This window comes from Trifolium pratense, linkage group LG2 (assembly GCF_020283565.1).
Source record: "Trifolium pratense cultivar HEN17-A07 linkage group LG2, ARS_RC_1.1, whole genome shotgun sequence".
In the NCBI taxonomy this organism is placed as follows: Eukaryota; Viridiplantae; Streptophyta; class Magnoliopsida; order Fabales; family Fabaceae; genus Trifolium; species Trifolium pratense.
In genome coordinates this window covers 61,739,302-61,763,288 of record NC_060060.1, presented here as the reverse complement: position 1 = coordinate 61,763,288, position 23,987 = coordinate 61,739,302, and the positions used below count along the sequence as shown (strand labels likewise).

Here is a 23,987-nt window from a genome sequence, read left to right as displayed (position 1 = left end):
TCTCCCAACTTTTTTTTTTCTTCTTTTGATCTACAAAACCTTTTAGTATCATTTCTTATTACATTTACCACTAAGTCATCTTTATCTTTATCTTTATCTTTATCTTTATATATATAAAAGTTATTACTTCTCCAAGTAAGTCTAATTTAATTCAGATAAAATGCAAAAAAATATCTCATCAAGATTTGAACCCGTATCACTTAGAAAAAACAGAGTCTTAAGAGAATATTCATTTTCTTTGTGATTCAAAATGCAAGAAATTAATGCATTGAATGTCAATTAAGGATTATTAGTAAAGGTTTATCTTCAGACTGAACTAAAACATATTCCCTCCGATTCTTATTATAAAAAAAATAAATTAATTTTTAAATTTATTAAAAAATTGATATATCTGACCTATATTATGGGCATATACATCAATTTTCTAATAAATCTAAAAAGTAATTTTTTATTTATAATAACGATCGGAGGTTGTAATTATTTTAAAGAGCCATCACACCTTAAGGTGTAAGATAGTGCCTCTTTATTGGTATTGGTAATGCAAGAGGTAATTATACCAAAAACAAATAGTTAAGATTGTGACAATTTTTTTTTTGTTATAATTTAAGGAAATTTTGTTTAGTAGTATCAACTTTTATTGCACACAATTTTTTCTTAATATCTTTTTTTTTTTTTACAAATCTTAATATCTTAGAGAAACATTTATTAATAAATATTAAGAAAGTGTATTTTTGCACCTTATTTTCCAATTATATCTTTATTTTAATTCACCAATATGGAGTATTATAAGTTTGTCAAGGTAGTTTATGATAAAATAACTTATAAAATACAATTTTCACTAGTGTGAACTTATAAAATAGCATAAAACCTAATTTATATTGTATAAGCTGTTTGAATAAGGTTAAAAATAAGCTAATCCAAACGGAGCCTTAATATTGCACAAACTAATAACAAGTGACCATTAAGGCACTAAAAAGTTGTTAATAATATAACTTGTCTTACATAAAAAAAAATTGTTTTTTTTTTTTTTTATTTTTAAAATTATAAAACGTTAAAGTAAAAACAATTTTTTTGGTTTTTTTTTTTTAATTTTAGTAATTTTAAACTTTATTTTTTGGTTTTGCTCCTTCAATAATAACTTCTTTTTTTTTTTGTTTTGGTCCTTCATTTGCCACATCAGCATGTCACATGTCATGTCATTAGTCACATCAGCATTTTTGAGAGGGGAGAGACGAAAACCAAAAGGAATTGGACATGCAGGGACTATCTAAAAAAAAATACAAGGACTAAAACCAAAAAACCGGGAAGATACAGGGACTAATGTGATATTTAAGCCAAATAAATATTATTTGGAGAATTAAATTTGCTAATGTACCTAATTACCTTATATATATATATATATATATATATATATATATATATATATATATATATATATATATATATATATATATATATATATATATATATATATATATATATATATATATATATCCAATAAATTCGGAGTCACGTCTTATATAATCGATTTAAGAATGATGACAAGTAATAATATAATCAATTTGATATTTATATATCGAACTCTAAAAAACCGTGCATCGCACGGGTTAGAGTCTAGTATATATATAAAGATAAAGATTTAAGAGTGATTTGTATAACCATCACAAACTTCTTATTTTTTTTAATATAATAATTTTGCTCTTTAAAAAAATAATTTTTTTTAATACTCGTAATTTTTAATAGATATTCCTATACTAAGGGAGAGAGTGAGAATATCATATTGTATACAAATTTAAATCAGTTACATTATGCAAATTATTCATTTTTTTAATTATTTTTTAAGATTTTATATGCACTATACTCTTTTTTTCTTCGTAGATTTATAAAAGTTGTTTTTTTTTCTTTCTAAACTACCCCTTAATAATTTGGATGTATTATTTATTTATCCAACAATCAATGAAAACAAATCATATATATAAAATATGTCAAATACATTTAGGGGTCCTTTAACTTTCACGTTTGTAATAATTATGTCATTTTAAGTTTTTTAAGTAACAAATAGTTCTAAGTTGCTAACTTGTTGCACCGTTATCCTTCCAATTATTCTACATTTACAAAAACGCTGACGAGATCGTTAATTCGGATGTTAACCATGATGATTTTGAAGCTAAATCTAATGTGAACCATGAGAGCCAAACAGTTGAGGCCCAAACTGGAAGTATAATTGGAAGAAGGGTAATGATGTAATAAATTAGAAACTTAAAGAACCGATTTGTTAGCTAAATCTTAAAGGACCTATTTGTTATCTAAAAAGCATAAAAGATATAACTGTTTCAAACGTGAAATTTAAAAAATAAAATGGATACATTTGGCCTATAGAATAAACGTTTATACAAATCTATTTATATGACTTTTTCTCGTTAATCGTAAGATAGATACTCCAAATTATAAGAGATAGAGCAAGTCTCACAAAAAACAATTGTTTTAAAAACCAATCAAGCATTATCCAATCCATTGTGATAAGTTGTTCGAAACTTATCAAGAACAAGAATTTGTCAAGACATTGTGATAAGTTGTTCGAAACTTATCCAATCCATTGTGATAAGAACGCATGAATCCATGCGTTTCGTGACTCACGAACGTCTCACGATGTCGAGTAAAACATACTCTACCTACCTTTTTGGTGAACATGATGTCCATAACTAATAACTATACGATAAGTATTGTTCAATAAATAATAAAATATTAACTACGATAAGATTTGTATCCCATATATGGCCAATGTAATGATGAGTCATATTTGAATCCACATTCATGTACTTTTTGACCATTTATCCCATTTGCCCATATTTTTTTAATGAGAATAACATTTACATACATATGGTACAATTTTTTTTTTTTTTGTAGACAAAATGATCAAGTAAATGAAAATTTATACTCATACAAAGTGGAGTGATTGATGTTCGAAAATCGGTCATTACATTCGACACTAACAATTTCGATATTTCTGTTAGTTGAATTAAGATTTGGAGATTAAGATATAATTTATTTTATACATGCATGAATCTAATTCTTGCTGGCACGATAGAATCATGATCTAATGTGTTTTTACTTTTTTATTTCTTCAATTATTGATGGGACCACATTCATTTCTCATTGTTACATCTTTCTTCGTCGCATCATCAACGAATCTATATATAGCACAATAAGTTTGCTAGTTGACATATATTTGTATTCACATAAGAAGCACAAGCAAGTTTTTGAATTTTAATTTAAAAAGAAGTAAGTTATCGAATTGGGTATTTTATTATCTTTTTATTTTTTATTTTGTTAGTAACATATCAACTTTTAGTGATGAAATTAAGAAATAAGACTCTAGTTATCAAAAAAAAAAATTAGCTAGACTATATTATTAGCATTTTGGCCTTGAGTCACAATTGTGTAATTTTAGTCTCCATTTTTTATTTCAATTTTCGCCTTTTACATTTTTTCCATTAGTAATTTACTAGTTGAATTTCCTCCCTTTTTATTCAAAAATTTACGTTAAAATGATATATTTTTATTGATTTGATATCAAACTCTCATAGTCAATATAATATTTTATTTTTAAAATAAATGGAAGACGCCAAAAATCAGCTCATACATGTGAGAGTGAATGAAATTACTAACACGAGATTCCAATACAACTTCAATTAATTTCCACTACAAATATTAGCTTATGGTGGATTGCTGCATTATTGAAATTCAGTAAAACTGGATGTTCTGTTTTTATTTCAAAATTGTCTTTTATTTATGATTTATCTGGTGTTTGATCATCCTAGTGGTGCAAACTAAGGATGGAACTCTTGCAGTAGCTTCTGCTTTTGCTGGCCATAAGAAAGGTATTGTTTCTTGAAAGATTTGCTTTCATCTTGCACTTTCACTGTTCCATTGATTATGTGGGGTTGATGTAATGGTACATTGAGATCCTCTTGTGGTGGTTCTTTTTTTAGGCTTCACTAAGAGAATGCTTATATATAATATAGCCATGGTTTTGAGTTGTGGTTGCAATAGCGGTTGCAGTTATTGCGATTGTAGTCATTTCAGTTGCTAGCTTGCTGCAACGCGCATTGTGACTATTGTTGCCTGAAATAATTTTATGTTTTTACACACTCTATTAAGTGACACTACCATGCCACTATATTATATTTACCACTATAGTAGTTCCTCATTTTATTCCGTACATATTTATTGAAAGATGTTTAAAATACACGGTTGAGAGACTGATTACTCATTGCATTTGACACGTAAGGAATTTGGGGTTCATAAATATTAATTTTTTGTGAAAAGATTTGAACAAATATGACCGAAATCATCTGATGCGGTTCTGGATGCGCTTATGATGCGACGGTATATGTGATTACTGATTAAAAATCACACTTCAATTGTGTTGCGATGCGGTTGCAATAGCTACCACATCAGCAATAGTGTGACCACAATTGCGGATGCGAACTGCAATTTAAAACCATGATATAGGTTTAAGTCTTAGCGTATGTTTGGATTTTTCTTAAATTTCATGAAATTATGATACAACTGTGATTTTGTTGATAACTTATACATATTACTTTGGTTTTTCTGCTGATTGGATAATTAGCTATAAAGGAAAGAGACCACAAATTTTTAAGAAAAGCAGTTGAAGAAGCATATAAAGGTGTAGATTGTGAAGATGGAGGTCCTTTTGGTGCTGTTATCGTTTACAATGATGAAATTGTTGCCAGTTGCCACAACATGGTTCTTAGGAACAAAGACCCTACTGCTCATGCTGAAGTCACAGCAATAAGAGAGGTTTGATTATAATTTCCTTAAATTGTATTAAAATGCATATTTTTTTTCAATTAATTTTTTTTTTACATGATCAAATAGTTAGTTGGTCCAATTGTGATTGACCCTAAACTTAATAGGAAATATCATGGTTCGATCCCCGCAATTGCGATTAGGCGGCCCAGTGGACATATACTAGTGGTGAAAAAAAAAATTGACAACCAATGATTGATTTCATTTTGCAGGCTTGTAAGAAACTGAAGCAGATAGAACTTTCAGATTGTGAAATATATGCTTCTTGTGAGCCATGCCCAATGTGCTTTGGTGCTATCCACCTTTCACGAGTTAAGGTTGTAAATTCTTAATTCCTCTGTTTTTATGTTCTTTTATTTTATTTTTGTTTTTATTTTATTAAGTTTAATTATTCTATTGGAGTCATCATTCACTCAAACACACTTACATCAGATGATAAAAAAAATTATTAAAAAATTTGTGTATGAATTCAAAACCATAACAATGCATCAGTGTTAAAATATATAATTGCAAAACAAAATATTCGTAGATGAATTGAGCTTTTGAACTAGTTTGAAAATAATTGAGTCGTGTTAAACCGTTTGCGAGACTTTCGATCCACAATATTTAGCTTTTGACATAGGTCTTGATGGACGCTTCATTAGATTTAGAAATGTGAATGTTGTTTATAAATTATTATTTAACCTTAATTTTTGAGTAGTGTGAAAATATTTTGATGCAATGAACCACCATTGACATCGATGACTATTCAATTAAGATCGAAGGATCCTAATTTTAACATGACATTTTAAATTATTAAATAAAAATAAAATATGCTATTTCTAAACCGCCTGATCTTGGCTAACCGCATGTAATCCATTTCCGGCATACATTTCTCATATTATAAACCTTTTTTTTTTTTTTTTTAATTTTTATGTAGAGGTTGGTTTATGGAGCAAAAGCTGAGGCTGCAATTGCAATTGGTTTTGATGATTTTATAGCTGATGCATTGCGAGGAACTGGAGTTTATCAGAAAGCACAATTGGAAATTAAAAGAGCTGATGGTAATGAGGCCATCATTGCTGAAGAAGTGTTTGAGAAAACAAAGGAAAAATTTCGAATGTATTAATTAAATCTCTCATTTTTCCTAAGTCATTATTAATAACTGATTATAACTGGCTTCATATATAAATAAGCTCGTTATCATCATATGTATTTTACGAAATCTTGTGTTAAAAAAACCATGTATCGAATATTTGTAAGAGCTTAATCATACAAGTTAAACTTTTTCTATATAAGTTGAAGATGGATTTTATTTTTTTTTAATATTTTTCTTCAATTGGTAGTAATTTTATTTAAGGTTCTTCCGTGTCTTATAAATCATATTCTTGCTCTCGGCTTAATTTGTCATGTTATTAAAGTCGAGATCATGAATGAGTCATAAGATATGCAGGAACAAACTTAAAAGTTGATTAGAGGGGGAAGATATAAATTTCGGTTAAAATGACAATTAAAGATCACATTATTTTTTTTGAAAATACGGTATCCGGCCTTAGGATCGACTAATCCAATGAGATCAATCTCACCGTCCACTTGTGGGGGTCTCATTTAAAGTCACAATATTTTTAGACCGCCGAAATTGGCACTAGGGAGAATCGAACCTGAAATATTGAGAGGAGCATACTCTAAGAACCCAAGCCAACACCACTAAACCAACCCCAAGTGAGTTTCAATCAAAGATCACATTATACAAGATAGGTCAAACAAATCTCTATAACAAAATTATTCCCTTTTATGATTCTCTCTCTATATTTGTTTTGACAAACATTCTCTCTATTTTTTAAAAAAATAAAAATGGGACTTAGGCTTAGCCCCTCTTTACTATCAAAAAATAAAAATGAAAGTATTCATTTTCGTATATAAATGTTTAATTAATGTCTTTGCTATCAAGATTATAAACATAAGCCCACTACATAAGTAGCGGAAAAATGTGTTTTAATAATTTTATAAGACAAAAAAAATAAAAAATAGGATGACAAAAGAAATGATGTTTTCTCTTCCCACTCCCCATGAATCTTTTATCCCCTTTGAATTTCCAATTTTGTCCTTGAAAAAACTTCGGTTCGTAGAAACCGAAGTTTTTTTTTGCTTTGAAAACAAATTTCGGTTTCTAAAAATCGAAATTTACTCTGAATTTGCACTAGTAAAAATTCGGTTTCTGCGAACTGAATTTTTCTGTAAGGGCAAAATTGGAATTTTGGGAAGTATAAAAGATTCATCGGAGGTGGGAAGAGAAAACATCAAAAGAAATTATATTTTCTACCACTTTGGGGTCCGGCCTCAACACCCAAAATCTCATATGATCATAACTGCGCTAACTATTTGGGATTTTGGGCCCCATGAGGGATCAGAAGTTCAGAACCAAGCCCATTAGGAAGTCATAGTTTATTTGCACACTCATTCTTCCAAAGTTTATTTTAATTTATTTTTGCAGGACTTCATAATTTTATGTTAAAAATGTTGTACACTTGTACTTTTAGCTTTCTATTTTCACTTATTCACAATTTTAGTTTCGACAATTCTTTTTCTTTTTTTGAATAATAATGTTCCGCTATTTCTACTTTTGAAAATATAGTCCGTCCATTATTCAAAATTCAAAAACTTTTACCACCATTGAATATGAGGATTATTTTTGTTGATGTATCAAGTTGAATATGAACTAACAAATCACTTAATGATGTTACAATAGTTTTGTGGATCAAATCACTTTCTAATATTGTTCATGTCATTAAAATATATATATATATATTTTTTTAAAAAGAATTAAACTTAAAATAAGAAAATTCAAAGTTCTTATATTTTTTTTTTCAAAAGAGAGTAGCAAAGTGCTACTGCCTCAAAAAAAAAAATATATATATATATATAGAGAGAGAGAGAAAAAAAAATAAAAGAAGGAGGGGGACTAGGTCAAAACCTCCTTACACACGGATAAGCCTGAAACTAGGCTTACCCAAACTATTATCAACAAAAAAACCACTAATTTACTGAGGAAGCTCATTCCATATAGTAAACCTATCAATAGTAAGGCCAATGTTTGTCAAACCATCTGCACATTGGTTACCCTCCCTATACACATGGGAGACCACAAAATTCATGCTTCTAGTGATTCTGAGACAATTCCTCCATCTATTACTTAGCTCCCAAGGAACTAATACATATGAATTAAAAGCCTTGACAACAAGAGTAGAATCTGACTCAAGCCAAAGATTTTTCCAATTCCTACAATTAGCTAGTTCTATAGCTCTCATAGCACCACAGATCTCCGCCATGAATGCTGATTTCAAACCTGTATTCTCTGCAAAACAACATAAAAAATCTGCATTGTTGTTTCTAAAAATGCCACCACAATATGAGGTAAAAGAGTTAGAGGCCACATCTGTGTTACACTTCACCCAATGCTCCAATGGAGGCTGTCAAAAGACTTCTTTAAGAATAGTGGGCTTAGGAGGATGCAAATTAACATTTAAATTTTTTAGAACCATGAATTCTGTCATAGATGGAAAGGCAACACCAATAGTTTTGTTACCTGTGAGAGAAGTGTTAGACAAAATCCAAGCAAGTGCAGTCTTCCAATGAGTTGTTTTGTTATTAAATCTAGCAATGTTTCTAGCATGCCAAATAGAGTTCAGGAGATTAACAATAGCAGCTTTAATTGTTATCTTGCATTGAGGAGACCAAAAACCATCACACAAAAGCCAAATATCTTCGATGGGTTGAAAATGCAAAGTAGTGTTCAGAATTGAAGCCATCCAGCACCAAAGAGAAAAAGCAAAATTACACTCAAAGTTCTTATAGATAGGAGTTTTGTCGAAATATATGCATTGTACACATTACTCAATGATTTGCAAACTCATTATTCAATACAACACATCATCAAAAGTATATTTAAATTCAATATTAGGATAATTTATTAAATTTTGAAAACTAAAAGGTTGTTTACTTTATGAAAATATTTCAATTTTCATTATCTAAAATATATGTTCATTTTAACTTACTAATTAATAAGAAGATGTGAGACTGATAAACGAACAAAGAAAGTTTAATTGCAGATTATATATTTTTGAAAATCACATTTAAACATTTTCATTATTTTTTAAAAATGCACACAATTGTTCCGTTTTAAGAATCTAACATATCCTTATCAGCAAGTAAAATTAACACTAACTTTGTGATCTTTTTCCTGATTTGTATGCTATAGAAGCGATCAAGAGTGTTAAGGTTTCTGAACGTCTTCGAGGAAATAGTTTATTGCCATTATGGAGGTGGAATTGGTCTGAATCGTTGAGTGTGAACGAATCTCAGCAGCTTACAGAATTACAATGTTTGTTCGATGGTTTTTCCCTTCACAACAATAATCACGATTAGTGACGCTGAATTCCGGATTCGAATGGATTGTTCACGGTTAAATCCTGTTATACGTATTTATTAGACCTGCGGCATGTAAAGCTTCAAGATGCTCATGTGCTCGAGGCCATTCAGCGCCTTTGAAAGTCGGATATTCATTCGAAAGTAAATGTTTTCGGTTGGAGGTTATTATTAAACATATTACCAACTAGAGCAACTCTTCATCACTGTGGTATTTTGACTAATCATCATGAATTATCATGCGTCTTTTGTTTTCAACAAGCTTAGGACGAAAAACATCTTTTCTTTTCATGTCCTTTTAGTAAGGGAGTATGGAACAAAATTTTATTTTGGTTAGGGACATCGTTACAAACCGGAGTCGAAGGTAGAGATCATTTTCTTTTATTTGGTGATTTGTTCAAAATGAAAGACAAATGTCGTGTCCGGCACTTGGTATGGTTGACAACCACTTGAAATATTTGGAATCTTCGCAATAAAGTATTTTTTAAGGGCAATATTCCGGATGTTTCGTCGTTATTAGAGACAATCAAACTTCATTCTTGGTTGTGGTTCACTAATCGGTATGGGCGTAGGATTTGTACTCCTTTTTCTTTTTGGTGTTTAAATCCTATGTCTTGTATTCTGAGCACTTAGTTTAGTGCTCTTTGTTGTAAGAGTTTGAGTACAAAAAAACACTAACTTTGTGAAATAAAAATAGAAAATATTTTTACAAAGAAACTGGGGCCTAAGAGACGATATATTAATATCGGTAGTGTTATATATTGGTTTGATTGGTAATTCAAGCTCTGAAGCATTATAACCTCTGAACCAGCGCTTCAGCCTCTGAAGCAATGTAACCTCTGGACCCTCACAACCTCTGAAGCTGACATAAGCTCTGAAGCTCTGTTTTGCTTGATTCTGATACGCGTTTCTGTTTTACTTAGCTTTTTAGAGGCAGTTAGTTAGTTAGTTTTGTACAGTTGTAATTCAGTTACGTTTTGTTTGTCCTAGGTAGTTATGCAGTTACTTGCATTTGAAGTAACCACCTATTGTATATAAACAATTAAGGCCCTTTGTGGAAGAATAAGATTTTTACTTTTCCTTTATTCAATTTCTGCTTATTCTAAATTCATTCTTCATTCATCTTTCATCCTTCAGTGCTCTTTGTTTTGGGTTAATCCCCAACAAAGTGGTATCTAGAGCTTTCACGATCCAAGGGATCTTGATTCGGATCTTTCACCAAGAAAGAGCATCAAAGGTTGCAGTGATTCAATCATGGCTGGGAAGAGTAATTTCCATGCTAATTTGCCAATTCTTGATGGAAAGAACTGGGATACATGGGTCAAACAGATGAATGTGATATTCATTGTTCAAGAAGTGGATGAACAAGTGAAGACAGTTCTTGATCCATTACCAGCAAATGCAGCAGCAGAACAGAGAGCAACGTTCAGAGAAGCACTGAAGAAAGATAGCAAAGCTCTATTTCTCATTCATCAATGTGTTGATGCCAAGGTATTTGAGAAGATTGCAGATTTCACAACGTCCAAAGAGGCTTGGGACACTTTGCAGAAGAGCTATGGTGGTGATGCAAAGGTCAAGAAAGTGAAATTGCAAGCCTTGAAGAGACAATATGAGCTGCTGGAGATGAAGAATGATGAGACAATTGCAGATTACTTCACAAGAGTGGTGACTCTCACCAATCAGATGAAGAATTGTGGAAGTAATCTTGCTGAACAGGAAACAGTGGAAAAGGTACTTAGAACTTTAACTTCAAAATTTGAGCACATTGTGGTGACAATTGAAGAAACAAAAGACTTAAGTGAAATCAAGATTGAAGACTTGCAGAGTACACTTGAGGCTCATGAGATGAAGCATGGTGGAAGAAACCATGGCAAAGAAGATGAGCAAGCTTTGTTTGTAAAGTTCAAAAAGTACCAAGGTGACAAAAAGAAATGGCAGAAAAAGAAAGAGTTCAAGAAAGGGAAACAAAGTGTTGAAGACAAGCCTGAATCCTCAAAAGAAGGAGGAGGGAAAAAGAAGAATTATCAAAAGAAGGATAAGAGCACCATTCAGTGTTACAATTGTAACAAATATGGTCACTATGCTAAAGAATGTAAGGCTCCTAAGAAGAACCAAAGTCAAAACAGTGGAGAAGAAGCAAATGTGGCACAGGATGATTCAACATCAGAAGATGATGTGAATTTCATGGTGACAATTACTGATGAAGCAGCAGATTCCATGGTTTGGTACTTTGATACAAGGTGCTCAAATCATATGACAGGGAATAAAAGCATCTTAACTGATTTTGACAAGTGTTTCAACACAAAGATCAGGCTAGCAGATAGCAATTCCATTGCAGCTGAAGGCATTGGAAATGTAGTGATACAGAGAAATAATGGAAGGAAAACAGTGATTGAGAAAGTTCTATATGTGCCTGGTATGAAATGTAACTTGATGAGTGTAGGTCATTTACTTGAGAAAGGGTTCAGGGTAGTGCTAGAAGATGAAGCACTGAAACTCTTTGATTCAAAGAACAGATTAATTCTGAAAACAGCACAAAGCAAGAATAGAACCTTCAAGAGTCAAATCAAAGCAATTGAAGCTGAATGCTTAGTTACAACTGCTGAAAGTAAAGACAGTGACTTATGGCACAAGAGGTATGGTCATTTGAATTTCAAAAGCTTGTCTATGCTTAATTCAAAGAACATGGTGTTAGGACTGCCTAGTGTTATACCTCCAGTCGATACATGCACTGTATGTTTGTTAGGAAAACATCCTAGATCATCTTTTAAAAGTAACTTGCCTATGAGATCTAGTGAAGTGCTAAATGTTGTGCATTCTGATATTTGTGGACCAATTGATGTGTTATCAACTGGTGGAAACAAATATTTTATCACATTTGTTGATGAGTATTCAAGGATGATATGGCTATATCATATAAAGGCTAAAAGTGATGCATTTGAAGTGTTTAAGAAATTTAAAACACTGGTTGAAAAACAAAGTGACAAGTCAATAAAAGTGTTGAGAACTGATGGTGGAGGAGAATATACATCAAAGGAGTTTGAGAATTATTGCAAAGAGCAAGGCATAATTCATGAAATTACAGCACCATACACTCCTCAACACAATGGTCTTGCTGAGAGAAGGAATAGAACTATCCTGGATATGGCTAGAAGCATGGTAAAGCAGAAGGGTTTGCCACATAGATTTTGGGGTGAGGCAGTTTCTACTGCAGTATATATCCTAAACAGATGTCCTACCAAATGCTTAGACAAAGTGCCAGAAGCTATATGGAGTGGTTCAATTCCATCTGTGAAACACTTAAAGGTATTTGGTTCCTTGAGTTATAAGCATGTGCCAGATGCAAAGAGAAAGAAGCTAGATGACAAAAGTGAACCTGTGATATTTGTTGGAAATCATAGAACTGGTGCATATAGACTGTATAATCCCACATCAGACAAGATAGAGATCAGCAGAGATGTGAAAGTACTTGAGAATGAAAGCTGGGATTGGAAACAGAAATTTGTATCTAAGAAAACTTGTGAAGTGGACTTAGATGATGGATTAAGCAACATAGATGAACCAGTTACTTTTGTTAATCCAAATCAAGGTACTAATCATGAAGAAGATATGCACACCTCAAGTGATGATGATGATAGAGTTCATCCGACACCAAGACCTCACAGAGTTACTCAGATTCCAAGAAGGTTAGCAGATTGTGAAATGGTTCCAGATAATGCTGTAGACAATGAGGGTGACATTGTGCATTATGCTATGCTTGCAGACACTGAACCTTTAGATGTCAAGAGTGCACTAAAGAGTAAAGTGTGGTTAGAAGCAATGATTGATGAGCTGAAGTCAATTGAAAAGAATAAGACATGGGACCTGTGCAAGCTACCTTCAGAGAAAAGAGCAATTGATGTGAAGTGGGTGTACAAAGTGAAGCAAAATCCTGAGGGCCAAGTAGTCAAGTACAAGGCAAGACTTGTGGCCAAAGGTTTTCTGCAAAAGCAAGGCCTATACTATGATGAAGTATTCTCTCCTGTGGCAAGGCATGAAACTATAAGGCTGGTTATTGCACTAGCTTGTAGCAGAAGATGGCCTTTATTCCATTTAGATGTAAAGTCAGCATTCTTAAATGGACCATTGGAAGAAGATGTATATGTCAAGCAACCACCTGGTTTTGAATTGAAAGGTAAAGAAGATAAAGTGCTGAAACTGAACAAAGCCTTGTATGGTTTGAAACAAGCTCCAAGAGCTTGGAACAAGAGAATTGACCAATTCTTTGTTGTACAAGGATTTGTGAAATGTAGTGTGGAATATGGTGTGTATGTTAAACACAGTGATAACAAGCATATGTTAATCATATGTTTGTATGTTGATGACTTGTTAGTGACTGGTAGCTCACTAGCAGAGATTGAAGATTTCAAATCACAGATGAAGAGTGAATTTGAAATGACCGATTTGGGAAAGCTCACCTATTTCTTAGGAATGGAGCTGTTATATACTGCAAAGGGGGTGATACTGCATCAAGCAAAATATGCCACTGAGATTTTGAGAAAGTTTGAAATGCTTGATTGCAATTCATCAGTCACACATGCAGACACAAGACTTAAGCTGGAAATAGATGAAAATAGTGATATTGTGGACTCTACTATATTCAGACAATTGATTGGTTCACTAAGGTACTTGTGTCAAACTAGACCTGATATTAGCTATGCAGTTGGCTATGTAAGCAGGTTTATGAGCAAACCACTGAAGCCTCATCTACTGGCTGCCAAGAGGATACTCAGATACATCAATGGCACAATACACTATGGTGTGTTATTTCCATATTCAAAAGATAGTGTGAAACTTGAATTAAATGGATTCTCTGATGCTGATTGGTGTGGAGACAAAGTAGACAGGAGGAGTACAAGTGGTTATCTGTTTAAATTCCAAAATGCACCAGTCTCATGGTGTTCTAAGAAGCAGTCAGTGATTGCTCTCTCTAGCCGTGAAGCAGAATACGTTGCAGCATCCTTGGCTGCTTGTCAAGCTAATTGGCTACAATCACTTCTCAATGAAATGAAGATCATTGACAACATCACAGTAATGCTGAAGATTGACAACAAATCAGCAATTAACTTGGCTAAAAACCCTGTTAGTCATGGTAAAAGTAAACACATTGAGACAAGATTTCACTTCCTTAGGGACCAAGTCAACAAAGGAAAGTTAAGCTTGGAGTATTGTTCCACTGACAATCAACAAGCTGATATAATGACTAAGGCTGTGAAGAGAGATCAGTTCCTCAAGCTCAGGAGGGAAATAGGGATTGTATGCTTCGATAGCTTGTCTTAAGGAGGAGTATTGGTTTGATTGGTAATTCAAGCTCTGAAGCATTATAACCTCTGAACCAGCGCTTCAGCCTCTGAAGCAATGTAACCTCTGGACCCTCACAACCTCTGAAGCTGACATAAGCTCTGAAGCTCTGTTTTGCTTGATTCTGATACGCGTTTCTGTTTTACTTAGCTTTTTAGAGGCAGTTAGTTAGTTAGTTTTGTACAGTTGTAATTCAGTTACGTTTTGTTTGTCCTAGGTAGTTATGCAGTTACTTGCATTTGAAGTAACCACCTATTGTATATAAACAATTAAGGCCCTTTGTGGAAGAATAAGATTTTTACTTTTCCTTTATTCAATTTCTGCTTATTCTAAATTCATTCTTCATTCATCTTTCATCCTTCAGTGCTCTTTGTTTTGGGTTAATCCCCAACATTATATAGCACGACACATTAGCCGCACGACATCATGTTACCTGCGTATATTTGGTAAGGAGTTACCACACATATATGATATCTAGTATTTTTCATGGTAAATTGATATTTAGAATTTTTCTATTAAAGAATGATTTATGCACTTTTGTTTTTTTTTTTTCAGTTTCCATCACCAGTTTAATCTGATTCGGGGATCAATTTTGACATCAAGGTGTTCTAACCCCCTCGCGATTGCATAACTAGGGTTATTTTATGCGAGTGAATAATTATTTTGTAAATGCGTAGAAATAAAGAAATAAAAATATTGCAAACTAGTGAACAAAAACTTGTTACCAAACACCTCTAATTTTATGAAACAAACTTATAAACTATATATTATAATAAATAATAAGTCAGTTTATTTGTGTTTGAATAAAATAATTGTTTCCTTCAAAAAAAAAAAATAGACATTTTAAGACTTACCAAGAAATGTGTAAAAAAAAGACTTACAAAAAAAATAGACACTTTAAGATATATTTTTTTGGTACAAGACATTTTAAGATTTTTATTGAGGTAATGTTTTTATGTTACTTCCACAAGCCAACAATTAAATCAAAGCTTCCTATATACCATATATGTTCTCAAGAAAATAAAAAATTAAAACAAAAAGCTAAGCTACTGTCGTGCAATATGACGAAGCGGTAATGAACTAAAACATAAAGAAATTTTACTATATTCAAAATGTATATAAATTTATTTTTTATTTTATTTTTGACAAACTTATTTCACTCAAAAAGATCATATTTCAAAGTTTGTCTTATATCCTTAAATTCTTTGGTCGATGCGGCTGGGACAAATGAAAAATATTTTTAATTTGGAAGCTTGTTGATAAATTGGTCAAGAAGGACAAATGCAGAGACTATGGAGTATTATTACATGAGGATGAGGACAAGGCACATACATTATAAGGAAAACTAACTCAAATGACAAATGGCAATCACATTATTCCATTAATTCCACATAGCTGGGTTTGGACTAGTACTATTACCCTTAGTTGAACTAGTCAATTTAGTTTATGGCTTGAATAATCAGTTGACATTTGAGAAACTTATCCATAATTTGATGTAGAGCCAATAAAACTTCCGCTAAAACATGAATTGTTTGAAAGAATTTAAATATAATTATTAGATGAAACAATTTAAGTCAATTTTATTTATCTTCCGACCGAATTTTAGATTATCAAACCATTTTTTCTTGTTTTATTTTTTGTTTTTGCTATCAGTATTCGATTCACTGGACTGTCCACATCGATCACCATTATATCAACTCGCGATTGTATCGGGCCCCTTCTTTTTTTTTTCTTCCTTTCTTTTAGTCTAATCGCTAGAAATTTCATCTTTAACATGAATAATTGAGATGATCAGGGTTCGAACCACACTATCTCTCTTTATAATGTAATATCTACCGACTAAGCTAAGGTTATAAAGATCACGTCGCTTCTTCTAAGTAGCAGGTTAACATGAAAAATAATTTGAGGTAGAGCGAAATTAAAGACCAAAATGAGAAGAATGAATGGTGTGAAAAGTATCCAGCGCCGCTTTTACTTACCACATAACACATAATTTGATTCTTTGTCTCCTTTCTTGATTTTGGTAAAACACTTTGAGGAATTAAGTTACCGTTTTTTGTCTTTTATGCTCATGAGTCAACTCAGTCTTTTGAAATAAGGAGACAAATAATTGTGCCAACTACGGTTCTATTCGGCAAAAATAGCGGTTAGTTGATAAGCTAACTTATAGCTGATGGCTGATGGCTGATAGCTGATGGCTAATGACTGATAAGTTAATTGAAGTGTTTGCTAAAATTTGCAGTTCATCTGACGCATAAATGTAAAAGGACATCTTTAACTCAATAAAATTATATCAAATTAATAATATTTAGAGTGTTGCTATATCTCGCGAGAGATATTTCTCGTGAATTTCACGACAGCCTTTTATTTAATTTTTAAAATTATATTAATGACTTAATCTTATATTTAAAATGAAAAAGTAAGGTTTGGTTAAGCAACTCACCGCTCACACGCGCTACCCACGATTGACCCCAAGCTTCTTCAAAACGGGTTGCAGTTGACCCGAAGTTTTATTGCATTTCCAGCAATGCGAAACAACGATTTTACACAAAATTTGTTCATGATGATACAATTTAGAGAAGCCCCATATCAATTTAGAATTTGATTCATTCATGAAATATGAATTTACACAAGTTTTAATTCAAGAAAAGCTCAAACCATTTTCAATTTTTAATCACTCATGTCATGAATAGAAAACTGGATCTTATTACAGAACCAGTAGAGTTGTTGGGCAGTTCAACACCAAATTCTTGTTGATTTGGTTTTGTTATTCTGAACCATATTTACAAATCTCCTTGAAGAAGAAACAATTCATTTTCATAAAGTTCCCAAATTGAAGTGATGGAGAATGAGTTTATCCGGATGAGAATATTCATGAGGAGCTTTATTTGATGAATGTTTATAAGAAGAAGAGAAAGGTAAAGGTTGAAGAGACGTGAAATTTGGAAGAAAAATAAATAAAATAAAGAAGAAGCACCGAGCCGTTGGATAGAGAAGGATAGAAACCAAAATTGAAGCCACTTCATTCGCGATGCTTTCGTGATGAAAGTATTCGCTGTATTCAGCATTATTCTAATATTTAAGATACTTAAAAATTTATTAATTTAATAAATATAACTTTCATATGTTATTATTAAATTAATTTTTATATGCTTTTTATCAAAATTTAAATTTATACGCTAAATTTTTATTAAATTTTTAATTCAGTTTACATACTTAAAACATATATTTACCTACTTTATTTTAAATTATAATGATAATAAATTATAAAGGGTAAATGTGAATTTTCATTAAAATTATAAGGGTAAAATTGGAGGAAAAAATGATAAGTTTGAAGCTATAAGCTCAGAAGCTACTTAAAATAGCTTCTAGAAAATAAGCTATAAGTCAATAAAATAAGCTATAGTTAACTAGGCACGACAGTCTTCTACGTTATTGTTGTTCTAGTTGAAGTTTGTTCTAGTTAACGAGAGTAAAGCTCTAATTAACTATTGAGTGGCATAAAAATTGTTTTGGACGGGGTTAAGATCTAATACATCCGGCTCAAGCGTTTAAGATCTATTCCAAACAACTCTTTCGTGGACGTTTTCATACAAGTTAATGGTGATGTTAGCATGGATTTTCACTTTTCAATACATTAGGTTCGACTAAGGAAATCCTGCTAGTCGAAGCCAAAAGATTACACTTAGTTAAAATTCAACTAAGTTACAAGAATCGACATGCATGTTTTGACAGAACTTGTGGATTTAAAATATATATTTTAGAAATTACAAGACTTGATCCGTTCGACGGATTTCAAGACATCTGCCAAGTGACAAGATAAGAGCGTCGAAGACACGTGTGCATCTGAGACACGTAGTAAGACACGCGACGAAAACTCAATTCATCGCTGATATTTACAGTTATTTCTGTATAGAAATTTAGGGTCACAAAATCATTCACAAAGTACCTTAAGAAACTCGAACTATCCATGTTAACGCGAGAAAAGAGTCTCATAAGGCCAATGTGATTCTATGTACCATTTCATTTATGTCTTTTTAGTCGAATGCAATTTTCCTTTTCAAGTTGTTTATGTTTATCTTTATTTGCATTTATCTCGAATTTTATGTATCATTTACTTTACATTTTTACTTTGAAGTTTTTCTTTTAATCGAATACATTTACTTTGAAACGTTCTTTCACTTTTCAAAGATCATTCGATTCTGTCGAAATAAACCAATTAAACTTCATTTATTGCAATCAAACTCATGAATAATGATGAACATTCAAACTTTTTTGGAAAATACTTCATCTATTGCTACCTTCTATAGCATGCACAAATCATTATAACCGGCTCCTTATATAAAGGAAAACTTTAGCGTCAAAGTTCACAATTCAATCACTTTTCCAAAAGTTAGTTTTTTTAGTACATTGTAGAAATATCTCTTGCAAAAAGTTAATTTTTTTAAAGAGGCATGAATCAAATATGTCTCAGGATTTACTAGTTGATATATAGAGCCTTGTGAGTTGCAGAGAATTGTTGGACTTTGTCTGCAATGGTCATGTTGAAGATTTGCTCTTTAGTTATTATATGCTCCTCGCTTTCTGTCTTTGTACAATTGTCTATGTCAAAACAGAAAAGTACAATTGACTAGACAGTTGCTCTTCTGCTTTATCAGTTCCATAAGTCAAACCTTTTAAGACGGCTTCTGGTCTTACAAAAGGTAACAACACCCGAGGCCTGCTCACTCAGAGGCTTATGTCCTAGAAGCATTGCTTCAGAACCTGGACCTCAGAGGCAGAATATTCCAGAGTTTGTTCTTCAGACTTGTAGATAGAATTCTTCAGAGGCGTTTAAGCACATTTGATTCTCTTAGATACTCCTTTGCTTATGAGTGTACAAATGAAAGTCTTCTTTAAATCCTACACACAGCAAATCATTAGTAACACTAATTGTCCTTTAAATATTTTGTTATCATCAAAACCATTAAGAGAGATTAACAAATCAATTTTATTCCAACAATATCCTCTTTTTGATGATGACAAACATAAGTATTTAAAGTCAATTGTTCATGTTGTTTTTAATTAACTGTTGACTTTAGGTTTTTTAGGCTTGCAAGCTCTCCCTAAGTCTGACAATCCATAGGGTTAGGTTTGTAAGCTCCCTCCAAAGTCTTATCCAGATTAATTAAAAAACAAAAATATAAGAGTATTAGATATCAAATTTGGGTCAAATTCGCATATTTGACTTCAGAGGTAGAGATTTGCAAGCTCTAACTTCAAGTATGATAATTTTAGAGTGAGGTTCGCAAGCTACCCTTAAATTTATCTATACAAATTTAAGCCAAAATTAATTAGAGATATTGACTCATAGTTTCCTTAGAGTGTGACAGTACAGAGGTAAGGTTTGCAAGCTTTCCTCATACTTATCTATGTGAAATTAATTTCAAATTTTTTAACTTACTCTATTCCCCCTCATTAAAAGCTTAAGTAACATAAATTAAAGCCATCAAATAAGTTAGATTGTCAACGGTTTCAGAGTTTAAGGGTCCGTTTGGTACACAGGATAAGAGACAGGATAGGATAACTGTATCATATCCTGCCTCAATCCAGTGTTTGGTGATACATCAGGATATGATAAGTTAATCCTGAAGCTTATCCTATCATGTCTCTCTAGTTATAATTTTTATCTTGAATTTGAGCTGGGTTACCAGCAGGATATGATAAGAAAAAAAAATTACTGATTTATTTTATAAAATATATTTTAAAATACATAAAATAAAATAAATAAAATATAAATAATAAAATAATTAATTTTTAAATATATATGTGATTTTCTCATAGGGGTAAGTTTGTAATTTATATATTTAAAAAATCAAAATTTTACTAAAATTACAATATTTTAAAGTAAAATGATTATTAAAAAATTGACAATTAGGGATATTAAATATAATTCTTTTGTAATAGTAGTTTTATTATTTACGTATGAGATATATCATATATTTATTTGGCTTATCTAACATGTATATATTATTGAGTTATTTATTTGATCATGATTCATATAAAAAATTAAACTTGATTATTTTCTCATGATTTTTATTTGAAATTATATAAAGTTATTTGATTACTTATTTATATTTTTTATTTATAAAATTCAAAGTATTACAAAATAATTTTAAAAAATAACAATTGTTTTACAAGAGTAATTTTGTCATTTAAATATGTTATATATCTTATCATACTATTATGAGCTATTAAAAACAAAATATAATAGTTATCATGTTTGTTATCCTGTGTGCACCAAACACATGATATGATAACTGAGTATAACTGTTATCCTGCTATTATCCTATCCTATCTCTATCCTGTTTTATATCATATTCTGTCACTATGCTATCCAGCGCACCAAACGGACCCTAAATATGTTACAACTATTAAGATAGAAAGAATAAGATTTGATAAAACAAAACAGACAAAATAAACTTGTATTAAAAAGATTTTTCAAGAGGGATTCAAGAGTACCATGCATGAAAACTTTGACTATTAAAAATCCTTCTAACTTATCAAGTTGGATTAACCGTGCCATATAAAAGACATTAATTTCTTTACCATCCTATTTCGATTCAACATATATATAATTTCCATTACCTTGATTTAATTAGTCGGTCCTAAGACCGGATATCAAATTTTCAAAAAAAAAATTTCAACGTACAGTTTCGTTTGGGACATTTTGTTTTGATTTATTGAATTTACGTTGGCATATTATGCATGCATGTAAGATTTTTCATATCGCTAAAAATTTGATTTTCCAAAAGTTTAATACAGTATTATGTCTAGAACTACTAGAACTAGAACACGGGATAGACGCGGCAGTGTTTTTCCAAAAGTCTTCTTCCAGAACATAACAAACTTTCTATATATTAAGTCTTTTTCGGTTGAAAATAAGAGTATGCATACATAGTTTGCAAACTTAATCACCACGCCCCATCATTAACAAAATTGAATACTAATTTGGATTATTAAATATTTTTCTGTGCATTACTTTGTCCTAAAAAATAATACAATATTAATAACAACAAAAATAAATTTATTTTGACTAAACAAAAATAAATACTTTTGTTTGTAAAATAATAATTAATTGTATTTTTTGTTGAGAATATATAATTCATAACTGATCTTACATGTTTGTTAGTTAGTTTTGATCAATTGAAAATTTGTTAAAACTGTTTTAGGTAGTTAGTTAGTTAGCTAAACTACAAAGTTAGTTTCTAGGCCAAATAGTTTGTTACTTGTAGCTTAAGTAACACATATAAATACACTTATGTGTATCAATTGTAATATACTTTTACTTGGCCCATTAGTGGATAAATAAAATTTGATTTTCTTTCTTAGTTTTCCTCATCTTCCTCACAAACCAAGAACACAATTTCCCTTCCATTCCATCACAGTTTTGCAGAAACTGTGTTCATGCTCATAGGCTTGCCTCGAGCGTATGTGCATTGTGCATTGTGTGTTTGTGCTTGATGCTTTCAATCAAGGGAAACACGAGTGAATTTGTGAGGGAAATCAATTGTAAACACTGAGTGATATTGTGTGCTTTGATTTCTTGAATAATCAAGATGAATACTCTTGGTTTTGGAACCAACATTCTGGTTCTTGATGGAAAGAACCGGGATAGGCGGAATGCATATTGATGAAATCACTATTTGGAGCTCAAGACTGTCTTGATGTGGTTCTAAATGGTTATGATGAGTTGGTAGAGAATCCAACAAATGAACAGAGGAATGCATTCAAAGAGAACAAGAAGAAAGATTGACAAGCCTTGTTCTACATTCAACAAAACTGTGATGCTCAACACTTTGAAAAAGATTGCTAAATCTACAAAGTCTAAAGAGGCATGAGATATTCTTGAAAGCTATCATGATGGTAGAGCCAAGGTAAAGAAAGTGAAGCTGCAGGCATACAGAAGACAATATGAATCTATGGTGATGGAGGAAGATCAAAAAGTAAGTGATTATTTCTCAAAACTTATTGCACTTGTAAATCAAATGCAAAACTGTGGAGAGAACATCACTGATGAAATGGTAGTAGAGAAAGTGTTAAGGTCTTTAACTCCAAGCTTTGACCATGTAGTAGTAGCCATAGAGTATTCAAAAGATATAACCACTATGAAAATTAAGGAATTGCAAAGTGCTTTAGAAGCACATGAGATCAAAGTGCTTAGTAGAGGTTCAGAGAGATTGAATCAACAAGCCCTGCAGGCTCAAACCAACAAGAAAGATAATAGTAGCAAGAACTACAAAAAGAAAGGAAAAGATAAGGCAAAATGGTTCAAAGATCAAAATTCAAAGACTGATGACAAAGCCGAATCTTCTAAGGGAGGAGGTTTTGTCAAAGGCAAGAACAAGAAGAAGAATTTTGATAAAAGCAAAGTGAAACGCTACAACTGTGAGAAACTTGGACATTTTTCTGATGAGTGTTGGTACAAGAAAGATCAACAAGAGGCCAATATAGCAGAAAAGAGTGATGTTAAAGTAGTGCTGATGATGGCTACTATAGGTGATGAAAGTGAGAAGAGTGAAGAGTGATTTCTTGACTCAAGGTGCTCAAATCATATGACACCACACAAAGAATGGTTGACTAGCTTTGATGTAAGCAGGAAGACTAACATTAAACTGGCTGACAATAGAAAACTTGCAGTAGAGGGCACATGCAACATACTAATCAGAGGCAAAACTGGAAATAAAGTGATCATTGAAGATGAATTTTATGTTCCTAAGATGAATTGCAATCTTATGAGTATAGGTCAATTGGTGGAGAAGGGCTTCTCAGTGACTATTAAAGGCAATTCACTGAATTTGTTTGATGCAAAAAAGAATCTTGTGTTGAAGTCTACTTTGTCAAAGAATAGGACATATAAATGCAACATTTCGAATGAGAAATTGATGTGCTTATTTGCAACTAAAAGTGAACAAATTGAAGAATTATGGCACAAAATGTATGGACACTTGAACAATAGGTATGGACACTTTAAATTCTAAGGAATTGGTGTATGGTTTGCCTAAGTTCAATACTAAAAAGTCAATATGTGAAATATGTGTGAAAAGTAAACACAGTAGAAAATCTTTTATGTCTGAAATGCCTAAAAGAGCTAATGTAGTGATGCAAGTTATTCGTAGTGATATTTGTTGTCCATTTGAAGTTGCTTCATTAGGGAGAAGCAGGTATTTCATCACATTTGTTGATGAATATAGCAGGATGATTTGGCTATACACTTTGAAGTTGAAAAGTGAAGCTTTAGAAGTGTTTAAGAAATTTAAAGTCTTAATTGAAAAAGAAAGTAATAAATCAATTAAGATTTTAAGAACTGATGGAGGTGGAGAGTATACCTCAAAAGAGTTTGAGAATTTCTATACCAATCAGGGCATTAC

General features: G+C 31.6%; 2 protein-coding genes across 2 annotated transcripts; both read left to right on the top strand.

Moving 5' to 3' along the window:
- Window positions 1-3,231: 3,231 nt before the first annotated feature.
- Window positions 3,232-6,105, top strand: LOC123909399 (guanosine deaminase-like). Its single transcript, XM_045960230.1, has 5 exons — window positions 3,232-3,282; window positions 3,822-3,881; window positions 4,634-4,824; window positions 5,046-5,150; window positions 5,753-6,105. Coding segments are annotated over exons 1-5 (546 nt in total). The 5' UTR covers window positions 3,232-3,281; the 3' UTR covers window positions 5,942-6,105.
- Window positions 6,106-22,538: 16,433 nt separating this feature from the next.
- Window positions 22,539-23,144, top strand: LOC123905168. Its single transcript, XM_045954801.1, has one exon. It carries the CDS (start codon window positions 22,539-22,541, stop codon window positions 23,142-23,144), a length of 606 nt encoding a protein of 201 aa, XP_045810757.1.
- The last annotated feature ends 843 nt before the right edge of the window (window positions 23,145-23,987 follow it).